Consider the following 21502-nt stretch of genomic DNA (forward strand, 5'->3'; position numbering starts at 1 on the left):
AAGTGCTGGGATTACAGGTGTGAGCTACCATGCCCAGCCTAGTATTCTTCACCCCTAAACACTTCAGAATTAATGAGAGTTCTACATTTGTTTACTTTTGAGGTAAAATCAACAGGCAGTGAAATGTACAAATTTTAAGTCTATACTCACTAAGTAATGAGGTTTTGATCTGCGTAACTCAAAGTCCTCTCAAGACAGAAAACGTCACTGCTACCCCTAAAGATTTCCATCATGCCCCTTCCTAGTCCATCCCCCAGCACAGGTAACCACTGCTCTGATTTGTTTCACTACAGATTGGTTTTGCCTATTCTAAAATTTCATGTACACAGAATAATATACCCTAACATTTGTTTCTTCTTTCAATAACAGTTTTATTCAGTACCTATGATAGCTCACAGACATACATGTGATGTCTCTTCAATGTGAGTAATGAGTTCTCCCAGATTGACCAAAAGGCTGAAGGCATTTCTAAGGCCTGGCCTGTGACCTCCTTCCCTTTGCCCTCCAATCACATTGTCACTGAGAGATCATAGACATTTGGGCCTCAGAAACAGAAATGCAAGTCCTGTGTCCCATTTGAGCCCTGGGCTCCCTCCTGCCCATCACCCTCCACCATCCAGACTGGCCCTGGAGGCCTCTTGTCAGCTGCACGCCCACACTAACTTCCCACACCAGGGCTTCATCCACATTTCTCTAGCCAGGTGTGCAAAGGAGTGTCACAATCTCAGTCCAGGCAATACCCAAGTGGGTAAAAGTATAGGTGAGTGGGCAGCTGGAAGGAACAGGATAAGCAGAGGCATTATGTGGTCCTGTAATTCTGTGGGGGGGAGGCGGGTGGTACAGGGGCGGAGACTAGGCAGGGGCTGGAGAAGAAAACATTAAGAGAGGGAACATCACAGACTCCTGAGCAATCAGGGCTGGGCAGCTGAACAGCGCTTAACTGGAGCCACTGGGACGCTGGGCACAATGTTCTTGCCCTCTAAGAAGGACCTCAAGACCGCCCTGGAGGTCTTTGCTGTTTTCCACTGGATCTCCATTGCCTTTTTTATCAGTGAGTCTTCAGCCTTTGGTAGAGTGACCACCCATCCTGGTTTGCCTGAGACTGAAGGATTTTAGGGTTGCAGGATGTTCAATGGTCAAACTAGGGTTGTTCCAGCAAAACCAGGAAGGTTGGCCATGGTATTTGTGGGATCTGTGAGTGTCCCTGTGGGCATGTGTGTGTGTGCATATGGGTGTGTGCCTATGCAGGGGTGTGTATATGCACGTGTATGCACATGGGTTTTGCTGCAGGTGTGAGCCCTCCTGGGTCTACACTGGGGTGTTGAGGGCATGCTTTGGGAAGATGAGGAGCAGTTCCACTGAGGCTAGCCAAGGAAAAGGGCTTAGCTGCAATCACAGGGACTCAAGCAAACCACCAGTGACAGACAGTTGGGTCAGGTGGCAGACCGAGGCTCTGGAAACCTCGTCCAGAGGAATTTGACCATTTATCCATCCATGTCTTCCAACACCTACACTACAAACACTTGGTCAAAGTTATTTCTATGCTGGCCACTGTGTTCTAAATGCTGAAACAAATCATTACTGTGGGAAGGGGTCCTAGAAAACACTCTCACCTTTCCAGTGGTTCAGATGAGTACCGGCTGGAGTCAGGGACATGAATTAAGTGACCTTGTAAACTATCTAGGAATAAAGAATGTAAGTAGGCCCTGGTGCACAGAGCTGGCACAGAGGCATGCCAGTGAATAGGAAGGGTGGGCATTCTTTACCTCACCTCACTTGTTTTCAAATTCCAGGTCTGCTACTTACTATCTGTGCAATTGTTAGCAAGGTATTTATCCTTTCTGAGTCTTATTTTCCTCATTTGCAAAGTGAGAGCATTCAGGGTGTATTAATCAGGATGGTCTAGTTATGCCGAGCTGATAAATTTACCCTGAAATCTCAGTGGCTTAACCCAGCAAATGGTTACTTCTTGTTCACGCTGAATGTCCAACATAGGTTGGTGGGAGTCACCGCTCACTGTGGACACTAATACTCAGGCAGATGGAGGCACCACCAAATTGTGTCGCTGCAAAATGGAACTTGAGGGATTACCAAAGTATGGGAGGGAAAGTGAATGGAGAACTCATCCACAGTCCTTTCTACCCCCAGCCAGAAGTGACAGGCAAGAAACCATTAGCTGTCGCCTCACTTTGAACTTCCTTAATTACTGATGAGATTGAGCATCTTTTCATGTTTATCAGCAATTAGTATTTCTTTTTCTGTTAACTGCCCATTTATGACCTCTGCCCATTTTTCTCTTGAATTTGAGTTGACTCTTGAAGGACAAATAGGAAATAGATGAAGAAAGGAAGAGCATTTGGGGCAGAGAGTGGGCAACACATGGAAAAGCTAGGATGGCAAAGGGCACATAATGCATTCAAGGAGCTGCCAGTGGTTAAGTGAGGTGGAGGGTGAGAAGTACAGAATTGGTGTTCGATAGATATTGAATGAATGAATGAACAAACAAGAGAGGGAAGAAGGAAGAGACTGGAGAAACAGGCAGGGAACAAATTGTATAGGGCTTTGTAAACCATGGAAAGGAGTTTGGACTTTTTCTGAGAGCCATGTGGAGCCATGAGGGAGATTGACACAAGGTGATGGCATCAAAGATTACTCTAGCTCTGTGAAGCAAACTGATCATAGGAAGATAGAAGTGAAAGGGGCAATGCCAGGTAGGAGGCTGTTGCAGTAATCCAGATGGCAGTAATTTGGACCAGGCCATTAGTGATGGTGATGCAGAGAAGAGGAAAGAAGAGGGGAGATTCAAGAAATTGGAGTCGAATTAATAGGACTTGAAGATGGGGGCGGGGCACGAGAGAAATGGAGGAAGCAAGACTGAGGGATCAGGTCCCAGTGTGAGCTGGCAGGGGCGCAGGTGGAGCGGAGAAGGGTTAAGGAGGAGAGTGGCTGAAAGGGGATGAGTCCAGGGACAAAATGGACTCAGAGGACTCCTAACTGGAGTTTGACTTTGGGTATACTAAGAAGTACAGAGAGGGCAGGCAGAAGAGCTCTCGGTCCTGGCAGCAGATGTGGGCTGCCGGTGTTTGCCCCTTTTGTCACTAGCTCACATAGGGCAAGTGGGGCAATGGCCCTTCGGAGGCCTCTCAGCTCTTCACTCTAGGAGTGCAATTGAATCCATTTGGACCGTAAAGGCCTTGAGAGAAGGCCCTCCCACTAAGTGAGGGAAATAGGGCAGATATTGGTATTTTAGTTCCCACCTGGCAGATGAGGAACTGAGGCTCAGCAACGTCTTTGGTCACACACAGTAAGTGGCAGATCCAAGATTCAGCACATCACAGGGCACCCCACCTGAGGCCACACTTACAAGATGTCCCCAGCACTGCCTAGGTTTGAGCAGAGCCTAAAGGAAACTGGGAGGTGTCCTCTGGACTAGGCTCATGCCTCTCTTTACTTCTCGAAGAAGTCAGTAGTGTCATATGGTGCTTATCAAAACCCAAGAACTACTGGCCTTTTCTCCACCCTTAATGCTCTTTCCCAAGGCAGTGCTTTTCAACTTTGTTGGTTCTTTCTTCTGGAATTTACTTCCATATTTCTAAATCTTATTATTTGCTGATGTAACAATTTTAGACATTGTCTATTGACTTCCTAATATGGAAGATGAGAATTTGGCTGTATACACTATCACTGGAACTTCCTCTTTCCCCATCCTCCCAAAATTGTTATAGCACAGGTTTTGGTTAAATGCCTATGACTAGAAAATATGATTCATAATTGAGCTATTTAGTCACCAAGATTATATTTCCTTTCCCATGGAATTTCTTGTTTTCCCTGAAGTTAATAATTGCCTTGTTTTATTTTATTTTTTAATGTAATATTTTAAAATCAATTTTTGAATCTAAGTACTAAATATTTTACAGAAATAAAACTTTTTCTACTTAACATAAGGATTAAAAATACCTAATTCCAATCCTAGAAGTATCATCATTGCAATTTGACAAAATAATTTCAAAGTTTATCTGGAAAAAGAAACCATTGAGATTAGAAAAGAGGAAGCACAGTTGTGAACGTTCCCTATGAAATGTTGGGCAGAAAACTGTTCCATAAAAAGCTTCACAGACTCTAGAATTCACAGATAAAATTATTGAGTACAGGTCGGTGGCAGCGGCTCATGCCTGTAATCCTAGCACTTTGGGAGGCTGAGGCAGGTGGATCACTTGAGATCAGGAGTTCGAGACCAGCCTGACCAATATGGCGACACCCCGTCTCTGCTAAAGATACAAAAATTAGCCAGGTGTGGTGGTGCGTGCCTGTAATCCTAGCTACTGGGGAGGTTGAGGCACGAGAACTGCTTGAACCCGGGAGGTGGAGGTTGCAGGGAGCTGAGATCATGGCACTGCACTCCAACCTAGGCGACAGAGCAAGACTCCATCCAAAAAAAAAAAAAATTGAGTAAAGTGATCTTGAAACAGGCACACAAATTTAATATTTCATAGTGAAGCATCCTAAAGCCATTTAGGGGATGAGTTTCTTACCACAAAGTATCAGGAAAATCGTTCATTTCATTCAGAAACTCTAGTTGTAGCCTTACTCATACCATGCACTGAAATGAATTGTAGTTAATTGCTTCATTTTACGTTTCTTTTGTTATCTATTAGAAATCTATTAGTTGTCACGAATTCACCCTCTGAATCTCTGCTCTCAGTATGGGCAAATACAACAAGAATCTAAGTCCCCCCCATCATTTTATTTCCTTTAGAACATCACTGCTGGAGCTCAGCATCTTCCTGTTACAATTTGGCCTCATGCGCAGCTGTCACCTCCAGGGCCCTTGAGGCACCTTGGGTGCAAAATTTAAGAAAGTGCTCACTCTCAGGACTATGCAAGTGATGGGCCAGTACTTGCATGACCTGAGAGTGAGTCTTGCTCAATGTTGTGCCCTGGGCACCTTTCTCACCTCTCCCTATCCCTGGCCCTGCTTGCTGCCTTCCTTCATTGGGTCATTTTTTTCCTGGATTCTATGCCTTCCTCTTTCTTGGTTTACTCCCTCATTTTGGTGAAGCACATTCTCCAGTAGTTTTCTGAGACAGGAGCATGGGAGACAAATTATCTGAGACTGTGTGCATCTGAAATTGCCTTTATTCCACTTATATACTTGATTAATAGTTTGACTGCTTATATAATATCTTAGCTGTGTCTAGTGTAAGTATTTGAGTCTAGAGTCTGTTTGGTTCAATTTTTCGGGGAACAGTCCTCCCATCATCTAGTTGTGTAGAGGAGGAGAGGGAACCTGGGGTTCTAATTCCTTGGCAGACTTTCAACCAATCCTCCAGTTTTTCTAGCCCTGTGCCTCATCCCTGCCTCTTGTGGCACCTGATGCCTCCAAATTCTGAGTCTTTCCTAGATCCTCCAGTGCAAATAGGCTCACATCTTGTAGGCATCCCCCTTGCAGGTAAGTAGATTTTAATTTTTTTGTTCTAAGTCAGTTACACCCTCCTCCATCTGCTGTCCTACATGGAAATGTTTTGCTAATATCTCTTATCTGCTGTTGGCATCTCATTAATTCTCTTTCTCCTTGTGGATCTATGTTTTAAAAAACATTTTAATGAGAATTTTCATGGAGCTCCAGCAAGAAGTCAAGGCAAAAACTTGTGTTCAATCTGCGATGTTCAATTTGAAATGTTCTCTGTCTTTTCTAACCTTTTATTGACCTACTTTCCCAAATAATCTTACTTACGGCTGCCTTAAAAACTGAGTTCAGTAATAATTCTGAGTGCGGCTCCCTATAACTCATCTCTAGTAACTCTTCCTAACTACACTAACCTACAGCTTTCCTATCTTACTGGAACTTAATACAGCCCAGTACCTTATTCTATTCCGGTTTGTATTTTTCTTTGTTTCTTTGACATCTGGTGTGCTCCCAACCGGGCTGAAGGTGGGTTTGTGCTTTCCCTGGTATTCCCTTAACTAATGCCTCAGAGAAAAGATACGGAGAGGAGGATGTGAATTGGAGGAAAACTGTTCCAGGATTCCCCACCTCTGGTGGCCCACCACTGGCTCACTGCCATTGACCACCCTGCAGGCAGAGCCCAGTGCAGTGTTGGAGCAGGGCCCAGGGAGGAGAGGGCTTACAGTGTGAAGCTCAGCTAGGGAGGAAGACACCTTGCCTTCTAGACCTGAATCAGGTTTCCAAGACCAGATAGGAGAGGGGGCTGGGGACATGGGCAGGTGGGCCAGGTGCTGGGGTGAAGAAGTGAGAGTGTTGAGTAGGTATGGGTGAGAGAGAGTGCATATGACCTTGGGATGGACAGAACTCCAGAGAGAGGGTAAGTATGAGGGACCACTTGCAATTCGTTAACTCTGGTCTGGGCTTCCTGCAGCAACCACTGTGACCATTGTCAACCTCTACCTGGTGGTGTTCACACCATACTGGCCTGTCACTGTGCTTATTCTCATCTGGCTGGCTTTTGACTGGAAGACCCCTGAGCGAGGTAAGGGTCCTGCTGGTGCTGTGTTGCCACATGCTCTTTCCCCTTCTCTCATCACAATCCTGAGAGGCTCTGGCCAATTTCCAGACAGCCCTTTAGCCTGTCCCTCCCTGGGCTAGAGAGGCTGAGGGAAGGGGTCCTTTTAATGTGGTAGAAAGGCCCAGATCAGAACCGGAGTAGGTTAGGGGAGGGGCAGCTAGTGAAGCAGAAGCTAGGCCTGTCCTAAATTGCCCTGATATGCCCACCTTCCTTGCCACTTAAGAGGCCAGGAAACAGCAGGGGTTGAGAGCACGCCAGGGCAGGCCCACAGTGGGAATGGGCAAAGCTTGGCTGCATTGCCTCTGTTTTCAGGTGGCCGCCGGTTTACCTGTGTGAGGCGCTGGTGCCTGTGGAAACACTACAGCAATTACTTCCCTCTCAAGGTCAGTAGGCCCAGGTCCCCACTCAGGCCTGGGCTCAGCCCCGACTTCAGTGCTAGCAGTTGGGTCAGGCTAGGGGTGGAGGGCGCCATCCACATTGAGGCTCTTGAGAATGACGCCCCCTGGAGTTGTACATTGGGCAATCTGCATGACTAGACCTAGCCGTCCTTTTCTTTTCAGATCTCTGCCCAAAAGAGGAGTTCTCTACCCTGGGGATAGCCCTCCTGATTCTACTTTCTTCCACAGCTTCTGAAAACTCATGACATCTCCCCCAGCCACAACTACATCCTCGTCTGCCACCCTCATGGGCTCTTGGCCTTTGGATGGTTTGGCCAGTTTGCCACAGAGGCCTCAGGCTTCTCCAAGATATTTCCTGGCATCACCCCTTACGTGCTCACACTGGGAGCCTTTTTCTGGATGCCTTTCCTCAGGGAATATGTAATGTCTGTAGGTAAGTTGGCTCCTAGGACACAAAGCCAAAGAAAAAATGGCTCCCCAAGGGAGAAGTGTAGGGGGATGCATGAGAGCAAGGCCAGCTCCCGATCCCCTCTGGTCTGAAACAGCCATCATAGGCTCACCTGCCTGATGTGAGGCTCCTTGCACTGTCCCTCCTTTGAAGCAGTAGAGAGGAAATTTAGAGGTTTGGGAAGTGGCCAATGGCTGTTTGGCTTTTTCTATCCACCAGGGGCCTGCTCTGTGAGTCAATCCTCCATCGACTTTCTGCTGACTCATAAAGGCACAGGCAACATGATCATTGTGGTGGTTGGTGGACTGGCTGAGTGCAGATACAGCCTGCCAGGCTCTTCCACCCTGGTCTTGAAGAACCGGTCTGGTTTTGTGCGCACGGCCCTTCAGCATGGGTAAGGACAGCTCCAGTCCAGGCTGGGGGAAGGGATCCAAAAGTGTTGCAGGGAAAGAAGAAGATGGGGTTTTGAGGAAAGGACATCCACAGAGAGAGAAGGAAGTATACAATACATTCTTATGAACTATGGTCATCAGGAAGATAATTTTTATTTGTCAATTAAAAAAATAAATAAGTTAAAAAAAAAAAAAAGAGGGCGGAGGAAAGCCACCTGTGGGTTGAAGAGCTGGGACCAGGTCCTGGAGGCATTTCTGCTGAAGTAGAAAGGGCAGAGGGCCAGCCCTGAGCCTGTTCTCCCTCACAGCAGCCCCTCATCTGGGCCGGTCCCTCTATACAAGGGGACTGGCAACAACTCTGTCTCAGAGAGAGCCAAGCTTAGCTTGTGTTAAAGTGAAGAAAATCAACTGGCATGGCCCTTGGGCCTTACCTTCCAGCGTTTCAGTCCCAGGGGTTCCCAGGAGGGTCTGAGCTTGCCTCCTCCTTTAGCTTACTACTGCTTTGCCCCCACAGGCAGCCAGGGGTAGGCCATGGAGCTCCCAACTTGGACCTAGGCACAGCTAGACTGAGGTCTGGGAAGCCTGTAGGCAGACCCAGGGATCATGGGCCATCAGTGTGTTTGGCATTTGACAAGGTCCCTACCTTTCTGGGCTTCACAGGATATGCTTTTGCTCTGCAGGGTGGCTCTAATACCTGCCTATGCCTTTGGGGAGACGGACCTCTATAATCAGCACATTTTCACTCCTGGTGGCTTTGTCAACCGCTTCCAGAAGTGGTTCCAGAGTATGGTACACATCTACCCCTGTGCTTTCTATGGACGTGGCTTCACCAAGAAATCCTGGGGCCTTCTGCCCTATAATCGGCCTGTAACCACCATTGGTGAGTGGGCCTTTCTGCTGGCAGCCTCAGTCTAGGACACAGGATCTAGCTCTGAGGCTGAACCTCAGCTCTGACTCCGCTCAGAGGCAGGGAGGCTGGCTAGGATGAGTGGCAGCTTTTTGAGGTGAGGATGGGGATAGTCTGGGCTTGAGGCCTGGGGCCTATTCTGAGGAATGAGCTAGTCTGATGCTTTTCTCTTTTCCTTCATTGTCTCCCCTGGCAGTCGGGGAGCCTCTACCAATGCCCAAGATTGAGAATCCAAGCCAGGAGATCGTGGCTAAATATCAGGCACTCTATATTGATGCCCTACGTAAACTGTTTGACCAGCATAAGACCAAGTTTGGTATCTCAGAGACCCAGGAGCTGGAGATAATTTGACAGACATCCCCAGCAGCCTTCAGCCTGACTGGAAGGTATGGACCCAGTGAGAACAGGAGGACAAGAGTCACCTATGGGGCTCCCGCTCCTGATTTGACCAGTCCTCCTTATGGGGAGGGCCTGTTCATTTGCTTGTTTTCTGCACTCCTTTTCCCACTTCATTTCTTTTTCCTTCCAGCTCTTTTCTGCCCTTTCTTTGCAGCTACAGGAGAGAGAGTCCCAAGAAACAGGGAAGAGCCTAGGGGAGAGGTGCCCTGAAGGCTCTTTGGTGCCAGCATTGAGGAAAACAATGGACAAAATAAAAAGCCCATGTTCTGATGCTGCCTGTGCACCAAACTCCTCTGTTTCGAGGGCTCTAGGATCCCTGTGCATGTCTCTCCTTCTCTAGCTGTCAAACAGCCCCATCTCCTGGCATTGAGTCCTACTTCCTACAGGAGTAGGACTGGGGCCTGCAGAGCCAGTGGGCTTTGAGTTCAAGCTCCACCAACTTCAAGCCATGTGACTTTGGGGCAATCAGTCACCTCTGAGCCTCCTTTCTTCACCTATAAAATGAGACTAACAATCTGTCCCCTGCTTACCTCAAAGGCTGTGGGGAAGATGAAACAATATTGGATGTGATTGAACTTTATAAACTGGAGAGCTACACCAACCATTTTCTTCTCTAACCATTTTCCTCATTTCCTGCCCCTGAGCAAACAATGCCCTAAATACCCTCTGCTACCCACTAGCCCGCACTCAGTTTCCGCCTCATAAAGCTATAACAGAATGGGTTGGACTCAGGCCTAATTTTCTCTGTTGTTCCCTCAGCAACTTGCCTATACTTGCGTGGCCCTATAATTCTGCCCTTTGTTTGCGAGTCAGCCAGCCTGCTCAGGATGGAAATGAGGCGCCTGGCTTTTAGCAGCCATAAAGAACGCTCCTTGTGAATGAAGTCTCTCAGACTCTTGGTCTAATGGCTGTTGCAATGACAGGCTACAAAGTTTGGCTCACAGCCCTCTCATTCCATTCCTCTTGGGTGGGTGCCATTTGGTCCAGTGATTTACCTGCATTACGTTCGTCAGTTTGGTCTACAACATCCTGCGTGTTTACTGCAGTGTGAGCTGCTGCCTCTACCCTGGGTGCCTGCCTCATGTGATGATTTGTATACAGTGGCCAAAGACATGCTCCTGCTTTTCTGCTGTCTTTGTTACTTCTTGTGCCAGAGATTACATTTTTCCTGAGCTTCCATAAAGTGTTTTTAAACAGTCTGCAGCTTTCCTGTGACTGGTTTGCTTAAAAAAAAAAAACAACTCTAAGGTGGCTAGAGGACCAGCCTGGGCTGCAACACCCAGCCCATGCACACCTGGCCAGTGCAGATTTGTCATGGTCTACTGTGTGCACATTGCTCCACCTATACGATGGCACGGGGGTGGGCCCAGGGAAGCCAAAGGATTGGTGGGGGCCCGGGGGAAAAGGTGCTGGGATTGTGAAAAGCGCCAGACCTCTCTTGAGCTACGTGTTCTTGAGCTGCTATCTGGTCTTCTTCCTGTGAGCCTCTTCCCTACTGATTTTAGCTCAGGATGGATGGAGGGCAAAATAGGCAAATACTACTTTTCCAGGTAACAGCAGCCTTGGCTGGGAAGGAATCAGACCAGGTTGACACACTTACTAGTTGGGTAACTCTGGGTGAGCGACTTAAATTCGTTAAGTGTTGGTTTCCTCATATGCAAAATGAGCTGGAGGCTGGGTCTACCCAAGCTATTTGGGGCCCAGGCCTGAAGTGTATTTTGTAGATGCCACATTCTTAAGCTGAGAGTCAGTTCTGTGTATTGCTGCCCCTGGACAATGTTCCTTTTGGCAGGACATCTAGCCTGCTGGTCATGTGGTCACAGAAGACCTAAGGCAAGCTTGTCTACCCTGTGGCATGTGGGCCAGGATGGCTTTGAATGGGGCCCAACACAAATTCATAAACTTTTTTAAAACATTATGAGAATTTTCTGTGACTTTTTTTTTTTTTTTTTTAGCTCATCAGCTATCGTTAGTGTTAGTGTATTTTATTTGTGGCCCAAGACAATTCTTCTTCCAATGTGGCCCAGGGAAGCCAAAAGATTGGACACCCTGACCTAAGGTAATGGGGATGTGGGAGTGTGGTCTGAGGCATGGAGAGGATGTGGGATGTTCCAACAGGAAATTCAGACCATCTTCCTTCTGTTGCTGCCTCTGAAATGGGTGCCTTGGTCTTTCCCCTAGCTCATGTGTGGCGTCATTTGCAAAGAAGCACTTAACACGTAGGAAGTGCTCACGCGGATTTCAAGAACAGACAGGGAAAGCGCTTTATTTGCAAAGAATAAACCATTAATTTACACAAACTTACATCCCAGTTTATATACATTATATATAGTTTATATACACAGTATCTCACACTGGATGCTGACCCCCAAAAGCAGCATTGGGCCTGCTCCAGGCCATTCTCACAACAAAGCCCACCCCCTAATATCAGAGCTGGAGGAATATAGAAATGACACACCCCAAGCCCTCCTGGAGAGAGACCTGAAATGGATTAAAAGACAAAAATCAGCTTTATTCTTTGTGCTCACAGGGCCTAGAGGAGCCTCCAGGCAGGGATGGGTCCTGACGCAGCATTACAGTAGCCTAAGGACTTGCTGGTACTGGGCCAGTCTCCTGCTTTCCAGTCCAGAAGCTAGAGCTAGGAGAATGCCTTGAGAGGAGGAAGAGTTCTGATGAAGGCTGCAGCTACTCCCTGCCTGGCCAGGCTCCTGAAAGGGCCAAGTACTTCCATCCTGGAGTTTGTGGGTGGAAGAAAGAAGATGGCCATGTGGGACAGGAACTGCTTTATCCCCTCAGTCTGCTGAGTCTAGAGGTTGGGGCTTGCTCACCACTTGGGGCAGGTCATCTTCCCTCTCTGGGCCTCAGTTTCTACATAAGTAACAGGGTGGAATGTAGGTTGGGCTAGATTCCCTCTAAGGGCCTTTTTAGCTCTAAATTTCTCTGAATCTATTTGCGTCCACAGGAAGTTACATAAACACACACACTCATAAGTGGATCAAAGTCTTTGTTTACCTCCAGGGTTCCTAGCTCTTTCCTGTTCAGCAAAAGAAATTTGGCTCAGGATGGACGAAGCGGGAAATAGGCAAATACTACTTCTCCAGGTAACCAGTAGCCGAGCAGCCTCCGCCAGCTGTCTTTTGTGCCAGCTTGGCTGTTGAAGCCCAAGTAGCTGGCAGAGACTCCTGCCATGCAATTCTCCTTCAAACCTCTGTCATCTGCTTGCCCACAAATGTCCTTGTCCCATTCTCCATGCTAGCATTGGTCCTCTGGCAAACTCACACCAGCATAATTCCAAACTGCACATCTATTTCCACATTCTCTCATCAGTAAATTGCTTTGTCACTTTGCCAATGACTTAGCAGCAATAGGGCTCCCCAGCTACCTATTGCTTCCCTCATCCCTTGCCCCCTGGAGTTCCTTTGGAGGGTTCAGAATGAATCAAGGGTCCAGTGGAGATCTTATTTCCTTTATCATCCCCTCCATGTCTGGAGAATAGAATGGTATCAGGATGTGCCCTTTAGGGGCACAATTAGGAAGACTTTTCCTCCTCTCTCCTCACATCTTTCTGGCCTCAGAACCAGACCTCTTTCAGGTCTTCCTGGTAGTATCAAAGTCTCTAAGGTATGGTGGAAAGAGATAAGGAGTCACACTAGTAGTTGTGGGAAGCAAGCTGTCTGTAGGGTAATGGAAGGAGGACCTTGCCCACAGTAGGGGCTCCACACATGATGGTTGGCTGGTTCCTAGGATGGGTGAAAGAACATAAAGGCCACCAGCTCTGTGGGTCCCAGAGGCTTGCTGCTTCAACAAGGTGCCAGAAAGATTCTTCTGAACACAAGAGCTCTAAGGTTGATGGCTGCTTCCCAAAGGAATGTCTGACTCTTTTTGCCACAGAGCCCCTGGCAGCTAAGAGGACAGGTATTACCGTCGAGGAATGAAAACGGGCATCTCTGGGTTTCTCCCTAGAGCCCTCAAGGATTTCAGTTCCAAATTACCACTTTTATTGGTTCTCTCTAGACCTCAAATTCCACACAGTGCTGTGGTATAATGGAACAACTTTGGAGTCAGACCTGGCTGAAGCTCCAGGTCTGTGGCTTAAACTGGTGAAAACACTCTGAGAGTGCTACCTCACTAAGCCTCATCTAAACAATGATGTTTGTCACATTATCAGCCTTGCCTTCCTCAAAAGAGATAATAAAAGAGAAATTATTTTCCAAATATGAAGGAGAGGTTCTTGTTGGTTTCTGCTACAACTGCAGACTGTCCAAGGCACTTTATAGGAGTTAGGGACAGACACATGCCTGGAGTTCACCTCACCTTGGGTTGCAAGGCTGTCGTTAGCAACCAGACAATGGAGGCCTAGCCCATCACCTCTCACCCTGACCCTTGAAGGGCCAAGCAGTGTGGTTGCTTAGAAAGGGAAGGCACAGCCGAGAAATAAGTACCCGCTGTTCTCGGTGAATTTCAGCTGCCTGAAGGAACTTATTCCCCATCTCCTGAAAAGGAAACACATTTTAGGAACAAGAGGAGCAGACTGTACAAGGCTGGCCTTCCCAGGTTTGGGCTGGACCTAGCACTCAGAAGCCAGGCTGAGCCCAGGCACGTTGAAGTAAGGCCCTCGAGGGTCCTACCATATGATCTGGTGGGAAGCTTGGGGTTTAGGGGAAGGTGCATTTGGACCTGAACTAGGGGGCAGATCCCTGCTCAGTGCCTAGACACTGGCTTCTCCTGAGTCTGGCTTCACAGGAGCAGCATGAGCATCTGTGGTGACCATGCTCTGCTATGGCTTTTTGAAGTCAGAGTGAAGAAAGACTGGATCAGTATGGCATCAGCAGCTGGCCTTTCAGGTAAGGCCTGGCCTAATGTCCACTTGTGTTGCAGCAAACTTGAACAAAATCCCTCTGTCCTATCCTCATCCCTTGCCCTTTCTAGGCCAGGTAAAAAGGTTCTGTCTTGCTAATGCCCAGGAGCAACCTAGGGTTTGGGAATTTAGAAGGCTGTGGTGAGGGCCACCTGCTAAGAGTCACAAGTACTAGAAATTGAAGGGACTTCTGGAGGTCATCCAGTCCAACCCTTTGTCTCCAGACAGAATTGATTAGGAATGGATGAAAAACGTTTGTACTCTTTAATAAATGAAAAATTCTCTTTGTGCCCAGGTAAGCTAAAGAATATCCCAGACTCACATGACCACAGGTCCCAGGTTAGGCACCTGTCTCAGACAGAGGTAGGCTCTGTGGAGAAAGAAGGCAGGAGTTCTAGTCAGGCTGGGAATGGGGGCAACTAGGTGACCCCAGGGAGTTTTCTGAGTGTGGAGCACAGCTGTAAATAAAATGAGAGAAGTGTGACCCAAGTACGGATTCAGGGTCTTATGCGGGCAGGTTTGTGGCCATTCCCTGTGATTGTTCCAAGGCAGAGTAAACTTCCCCTTCCCAAAGCTCAGCAAGCTGCCACAATGTAGCTGTCAGCCGGAGTGGGAAGAGTACTCCGACCCTCCTGCAGGCCACAGTACAGAGCAGAAAGAACATTCCCACTGCCAAGGATGCTCTCTTGGCAGGTTTCTCTCGTGGTCTCTACCAAAAGCACCTGCCTTTTCCCTCTCTGGCCTTCTCAGGCTGCAATGCTACCTTCCCACTCTGCCCCCACCACCACCCTACCCAAGAGAGGAGCAGCAGCCCCTTGGGGTCAGATGTCCACCCCCAGAGTCTGGAGTGCACCTCTGCTTTCTCTGGCCTGCTGCCCTGGATCCTCATTTTAGTGCAACAAACAATAGATCTGACAACAGGGACCTCGGGGTTGAAGAGTCATGCCATAAGCCAGTCAACATGGAACCAAAGAAGGTTCTGCTTCATGTAAACCCTGGGGCTCCATCAACTGTCCTGTTAACTCAAGGTCATTCTGGAAAGTCAAGCAGGCCTTGTCACCCTGGAGTCACTGGGGAATAAATAGCACTGAGGCATTTCTCTCTGTGGCTGCAACACCAATATACCTCACTCCACAGCAGCACTTAGAGGTTCTGGGAGTCCTGGCTCCCAAACCCAGGGAAGGGGCACGGACAGAGGCAAAATGGGGGGAATCTAGGATGCAGGGGCTTCACCCAGCCTGATGGCCCCAAAGAAGGTGGTGTGCTTGCTCATGTTGATGGAGATGTCAGCATGCACCATCTTGACGGCGATCTTCTGCCGGGCCTTGAGGAGGCAGACGCCTGCGGTATAGCAAGTGTTGTAGTTGGTCTTGCCCGTCTCGATGCTGCGTGTGCACTGCAGGAAGGGCTTCTCATCCACCACCACCTCATAGCTGGCAAAGTCAGTGAAGTTGATGTAGTACACCTGAGTGAGAGGCAACAAGAAGGGATTGGGGAAGAGAGGAAAGAGAGGGTAGGGGGCCCTCCCTGTGGTGAATTGACAGAGTCTTCTCAGATGAGCTGCCAGTATACCCCATGGATGGGGCAGTGCCATGTGAAGGCGTGCTAGCTGGCCAACAGGAAAGGCAGGGTGACAGGTTGATGCATTGCCCTTCCCCTAGTCCATGGGGCTCAGCTGGTTGAGCAAACCTTTCTTACAACAGCACACCTGTTGTAAACTCTGTAAGGCTAAGAAGCATGCCCTATTTGCAGCTTCACCATTCCCCTGTACCCCCACCCACCCCTGCCCCAGCTCTGACACGAAGCAGAGTGCTCTGCACATAGCAGGTGTGCACACAGTGTCGTAGACACAAACTGACTTCCACTCTTGAGCCCCGCGGACTATTTGTGGAGAAACTTAGAAGTCACTGATTCCCCAGAGAGGTCCTATAACAACTTGCGATTTCTTCAGCTCCTTAACAGAAGCTTATTCAGCCTGCACCACCCCTCCCTTGTGCCTGGACTCCCCTCACTGATTCACAGTACCCCTTGGGCCTCCCATTTGATGACTGAGGAAACAGGTCCAGAGAGATGGAGAGCTAGCTACCGCAAACAAAACAAAGAATGTGGAAAAGCCCAGGCCCCTAATTTTGTGGCCATAAGGAAGCACTAACTTATGCTCAGCGGCCTAATGTCATGGGGATTTTCCCAGCCTGCATGGGCCACTCTCAATTCTCTCCTAGGCTCAGAAAATTAATTTTTCCATCCTTCACTACCCTTATCCATCATACCTCACACCAAGTTGTGATCTGCCCTCCCCCACCACTGCCCCCACTGCCCCCACCACGTGGAGCTTGGCTCATAGGACATCAGGGTTATGCCCATGTGCCCCATGGGTGTTGGGACTCTCAGATATCACCGTAAATCATTTTATGAAAGGTCACTCCCTCCATCCACTCTTCAGCTGGGAACAGCATATTTGGGTGCCACATATGGGTCAGGACCCAAGCTACACCGGGGTGCTCAGTGTGCCTAGCAAATGCTTGTTAGCCCACCTTTGCTGGCCGCTCTCATGTGACAGCCATGTGTTGGTTCCATAGTCCTTCTGCCCACCTGCCTGCTTGCTGCCCACCCCACAAAAGTCCCAACCTCATGGCTCATCTTTCTCTATCTCCAAGGAGCCATCCCCGTGGAGGCAACAATCGGGGAATGGAAGTAGATGGACACTGGCGGACTTGGGGAGCGGGCCCAGGGCAGGAAGAGGACAAAAGCAGAGGGAGAAAGGGCTGGGAGAATAACAGCAGGAAGGAGGCAAGAATAGAGGAATAGAAAGATAGGGAAACAAATGGGAGAAAGAGGAAGGAAAGACAGTCAGAAATCTTTGTGAGGTGGAAAGAAAGTCTGCAGGAGCACTATTCATTATAACGCCCGAGCCAGCAGTGTTGAGGGGAGGGGTTCTCAGTAACCCTGGAACTAACTTTCAAAGAATATACTGAGACCAAGTTCAAGTTTGGCAGTGGAGCCAAACAGCTCAGAGGGTAAACAGGGGCCTGAGGCCCTGCAGGAGGGAATCAGATGGCAGAATGTGGGAGGGGCCTTTTTCACAGTTTTTCAATAATATTTGGCTAGGGAAAAACAAAACAAAACAAAACAAAACAAGCTGGCCTCCTCTCTCTTTCCTTCTTTCAACTCCCTCCCAGTGCGGTCCCCCCACCCCCTCACCCAAAGCAGGAAGTTAGCCATTGGATGGTCTTGGCTGGCTCCACAGTGCCCCTATGTGGTCTGCACCGGATCTGCATTCTGGATATAAGAAGAGTTAGGCCTAAGACCGTACTCACTTCTACCTGACTATAGATGAAGTAGGTGCCGTCCACCAGTACCTCCAGCTCCCCGCTGCGGGGATGTAGCTTAAACACCTTGGGGTTCATAGTGATGCGAGACCAGTCATTGAGCACTCCACCTGAAAGATCTCAGTATGAGAGAAGGGCAGTCACTCAGTACATGTCAGAATAATCGAGGCAACAGAAAATAAATACCAAGGAGTTCACGACCCCCAACCCTATCCCAGTGCAACCAGGGTAGCCTAGAAGGCCAAACTTTAAGAAGAGCATTTGAAAGCAGAGAAGCTGTTCTGTTTGTAAAGCAGCTGCCAGGCCTGCTTCAGGGCTCCTGGGCTCCTGTCTGTCTTTATACTTCCTTTCTTGACCCTTGCATCTGGAATGGTCTTTAACTATTACCTTCTAGCTGGTATTTGCCGGAGGAGGATGAGAGTGGGCATGCTGCCCTATTTTCTTTGTTGTTATGGGGCCTGCACAGGCAAAATTCAGACACTGAGTGGCAGGCTAGGTCTTATTATTCAATTTTACTTTCCCAGTCAGAGCTCCTGAATTCCTCTTGTCTCGTAGGTTCATGGGTTTTCTCTTTCTCCTTAAGAGATTCTTTTTTATGGTTCTTCCACACCCACAGCTTTCTGGAAAGCCTCCCTGGGAGGAAACCACTCAGCCCACTGTCTATCTGGAGAACCTTAGGGATTAGAGATGATTCAGACTCCACGGCAACTGGGGCTACTGACCACCAGTACCAGGGCCGCATAGGTGAGAGGGATCCTTATGAGAGTGAAAGATAGACTGGCAGGCTGCAACAGAGCCAGCCGGGAGGATAGGAGCCGAGGCACCCTTGGCAAAACATCTGTCTCAGCCCCACCCCAGGCAGGGGTGGAGGGGCAGTTGCATTCCTTTGGACAGTGGAAGCCAGCATGTGAGAGTGGAGGAAAATCTTCTCTTTTCATCCTGCAGAAAGAGGAATGTTCCTTTCCACCATGAGAGGAGGACATCTAAGCCCAGGGAGCCTTTTCCCTTCTAAGTCATCCATCCTGCACCCAAGAAATTATATTTTATAAGTCCATCTTTGGTCAGTTTCAGTAGGTCTGTCTCTCTGAGGGATGAGGAAACAGGCTTTCTGGAAAAGGTGACCATCTTTCCTTGAGGTGGTAAGTAGATGGGCTAGGAGTTAGGAGGAACTGCCCTGGCTCTGCCCCATCAGTGGACCACTCTGCATGACGTCCTCCAATCCCTGACCCCATCACTTCTTCTTCTTCTTTTTTTTTTTTTGAGATGGACTGTCACTCACTCTGTCACCAAAGCTGGAGTGCAGTGGTGTGATCTTGGCTCACTGCAACCTCCACCTCCCGGGTTCAAGTGATTCTCCTGTCTCAGCCTCCCGAGCAGCTGGAATTACAGGTGTGTGCCACTATGCCCAGCTAATTTTTTAATTTTTTGTGGAGACAGAGTTTCACCACGTTGGCCAGGCTGGTCTCAAACTTTTGGCCTCAAGTGATCCGCTCCCCTCGGCCTCCCAAAGTGCTGGGATTACAGGCGTGAGCCACTGCACCCCACCCCCATCACTTCTGGTAGTACTAAAGGTCAGCACAGATCACTTCTGAGGATTGGCCCAGAGGGGCTGGAAACAATCCTATTGTGTGGCAGTGGGAGCAAAATCAGTGGCTGCTGGCACAGAAGAAACACTATCTGTCTAGATACCCAAACAAATCTATTTTGGCCTGTCTCTGGCCTCCCTGGACAGGTGGCGATCATGGCCCAATCAGGGCCTTGTGGTCCCCAGCAGGACCAATTGGGTTTTGGTGCCATTCTGTTCCTATTTACATTTCTGAGGCTACTAAGTCAGACATGGAGGTGGCAGTCAGGGAAGTAGCTAAATACAGTCATTAAGGAAACTCAGCACAGCCAGTTCAGGACTGACTGAGTTCTTAGAAACTGTCCCCAGGTAGCTGTTTTTTTTTTAACCTTCCTTTACCGTTTCTGTACTCAAGACCCCTCCCTTCCACTCCAAGCTCTGTAAGCATCTAGCATCTTGGCTAGCTTGCTGCTTCCCAAGGCTCCTGGGGGTTCACGCATTTTAGGCTTTGTGCACTCTGGGGACTGGACATTATTCCAAAGTGCTATTCTTTCATGAATGTTCATGTCTCTTTGGGGGAAGAAAATGAACCTTATCATTCAGTGGAGTTTACATACATATCACTGAAGTAGCATAGGGGAGAGGAAAGAGTCAGAAAGATGTAGTTTTGAATCCTGGCTCCTAAACTAACTTGACTAAGAAATATTGGGAAAGTTAATTAACCTCTCTGAACTTCACTGTCTGTCTTCGTAAAAAGGAGCTCATACCTACCTCATAGGGTGGTTGTGAGGATTGGATGAAATTAAAGACAAAGAAAGCATGCTGAAAACTCTAAAGTATCATACAATACGAGGCAGCATGATTTATTATGGTATTATCCAATCTCTCTGGGACTCTGTTTCCCCATGTGTTAAATGCGGGGATTACGATAAATCAGTGTTTCTTAAACCCATTAAACACATTCTCCCTTTTGATAGACACTAGCATCTTCAACTCCCTGGAGATTCTAACATGCCCCACCTTCCCTGAGAGAAGCAGCCCGTCTGCCCATCTGCGTAGATCTATCAGACAAGAAGAATTTAATTTTACATTGCTTTACTTTCTATAATTTGTATTGTGAAAACATTAATCTAATTACACATATCTCCATGGTGGCTCTGATATAAACTCCATCACCTGAGAATGCCTGTGCTAGATGATGTCTCAAGTCCCTTTCAGCTCCGTAATCAGTGATTCTAAATGCAATTTGGGTGTAGCAACTGGTCTTGATGCCAGCAATTGCTCAGGACAGCCAGTAGAGGGCATGATGGAGCAAAGAATGACTTCGTATGCCAAGGGTACCTCAGGGCCCTGGGAGGAACTAGGCTGGGTGATTATTTGGAGGTTGGGGAGGAGGAAGGGGTGAAGCTCCTCTTTGGGAGAGAGCCTATTTTGATTCTTACCATTCTTGACTTGAATTGCTGACCCTTGGCCCTGTAGATGCACCACAGCTGGCTGGCAGGATGAGAAGGATAGAGAGTAGTCACTATGAGTAATGGCTGCTTGCTCAGTCACCGGTCCTATGTTTCCATCCTGGTTTCTAGTCTTCTATTGTAATCCAATTCTGATCCCTCTCCCCTCTCTTGGGATGTTACTGACTACATTTCTACTAGAGGGTAATATGATTTTGTAGCTCTACCGCTTGCTAGCTATGCGACCTCAACCAAATGTAATGCCTCTGAGCCTCATTTCCCTAACTGTAAAATGGGGATTATAAGAATGTCTGGCCTCTCTCACAGGGATGTCTAAAGATCAAATGAGGTGATGGATATAAAATTGCCCTGCAAGCCGTCAAGCACTGTGCAGCTGTGTAGATTTAGCACTGTGGCCACACAGCTGTGGTGAGGGAGGCTGAGATGAGACAAGGCAAGGCAGCAGAACCTGCCAATAGAGACAGATTAGGAAGCTCAAAGACTGGGAGGAGCTCTTCAGGCCATTAAGGCAGACACCCAGGCTAGGCTGGGCCTGGAGCTGGTTGGCTGTTTTTCAAGGACATACTCTTCAACTCTTCAGGTCCGGATCCCAGGTGGTCTGAGAGCCGACAAGGTGTCTGGGGTGGCTGGGGAGTTGGAGGCTCAGGTGAATAGGTCTGACTGGCAGCTTATTTCAGCTGACTACTGGCCCTGGCTATGGTGACCCTGGGGTCTCCTGTGAAATGAGGAAAAATGATCCTGGCAAGACACCCTTTCCTTAGCTAAAAACATGCCCTGGGGCAAAGCTTTTCTATTCATAGAGATGGGAGGGGGCTGTGAGTGAAAACCCTCAGAATCTCCAGGGTGTTCTCATGAAATAAAGCCTCAGGAAATCTAATAAGAAGCTAATTTAAAGGTGGCTCTAGCCTGTGGCTTTCCTTCCTACCCAAGAAGAGAGCAATCCCCAGCCAACCTGGTTTTCTCGAGTTCCAGCTTTATCAGCAGCACCTGCAAAATAGGACAGGACAATCAGAGGGCATAATCTTTTGACTTCCTTTTTCCATCACCTGAGCAGCTAGTGGTGGTGAGCCGTGCTCCCTGCAGCCAGCCCTGTCTGAGCTTTATTCTCCAGGGCTTAGAGATGGAGGAAGAGTCAGAGTGCACCTCTTCTGTTTCCTGCCCCGACCTTCATCTTCAGTGGGCCCAGCACCTAGCAGGGAAACTTCTGAGTA

At 48.4% G+C, this 21502-nt stretch overlaps 2 protein-coding genes across 4 annotated transcripts in view; one reads left to right on the forward strand and one right to left on the reverse strand.

The window, feature by feature from the left end:
* The first annotated feature begins 966 nt into the window (after positions 1–966).
* On the forward strand, positions 967–10267 carry AWAT2 (acyl-CoA wax alcohol acyltransferase 2). The gene is made up of 8 exons (XM_011943156.1): positions 967–1051; positions 6378–6488; positions 6837–6907; positions 7151–7355; positions 7590–7764; positions 8443–8642; positions 8866–9055; positions 9199–10267. Exons 1-7 carry the CDS (start codon positions 967–969, stop codon positions 9018–9020), a joined length of 1002 nt encoding a protein of 333 aa, XP_011798546.1. The 3' UTR covers positions 9021–9055; positions 9199–10267.
* A 1040-nt stretch (positions 10268–11307) lies between these two features.
* The window catches only part of EDA (ectodysplasin A), a 457423-nt gene continuing 447228 nt past the window's right edge, over positions 11308–21502 (reverse strand). The window contains exons 5-8 of one of the 3 annotated variants that reach the window (XM_011943159.1): positions 21244–21278; positions 20262–20313; positions 17250–17365; positions 11308–15391 (exon numbers count right to left, since the gene is read on the reverse strand). In XM_011943159.1, the coding sequence (XP_011798549.1) occupies positions 15140–15391; positions 17250–17365; positions 20262–20313; positions 21244–21278 (455 nt within the window). In that variant the 3' untranslated portion in view covers positions 11308–15139. Of the gene's footprint in view, positions 15392–17243; positions 17375–20261; positions 20314–21243; positions 21279–21502 lie in introns of all 3 variants that reach the window. The other 2 variants (XM_011943158.1, XM_011943157.1) reach the window with 2 other exon arrangements.

Source organism: Colobus angolensis, unplaced genomic scaffold, assembly GCF_000951035.1.
Source record: "Colobus angolensis palliatus isolate OR3802 unplaced genomic scaffold, Cang.pa_1.0 Scaffold216, whole genome shotgun sequence".
NCBI classification, from domain to species: domain Eukaryota; kingdom Metazoa; phylum Chordata; class Mammalia; order Primates; family Cercopithecidae; genus Colobus; species Colobus angolensis.

Excerpts from the sequence above, each read along its gene's own strand:
- AWAT2 (XM_011943156.1), top strand. The coding sequence starts at position 967 with ATGTTCTTGCCCTCTAAGAAGGACCTCAAGACCGCCCTGGAGGTCTTT. Across the intron at positions 7,356-7,589 it reads GGAATATGTAATGTCTGTAG|GGGCCTGCTCTGTGAGTCAA; the intron begins GTAAGTTGGCTC and ends TCTATCCACCAG. Across the intron at positions 7,765-8,442 it reads CGCACGGCCCTTCAGCATGG|GGTGGCTCTAATACCTGCCT; the intron begins GTAAGGACAGCT and ends TTTGCTCTGCAG.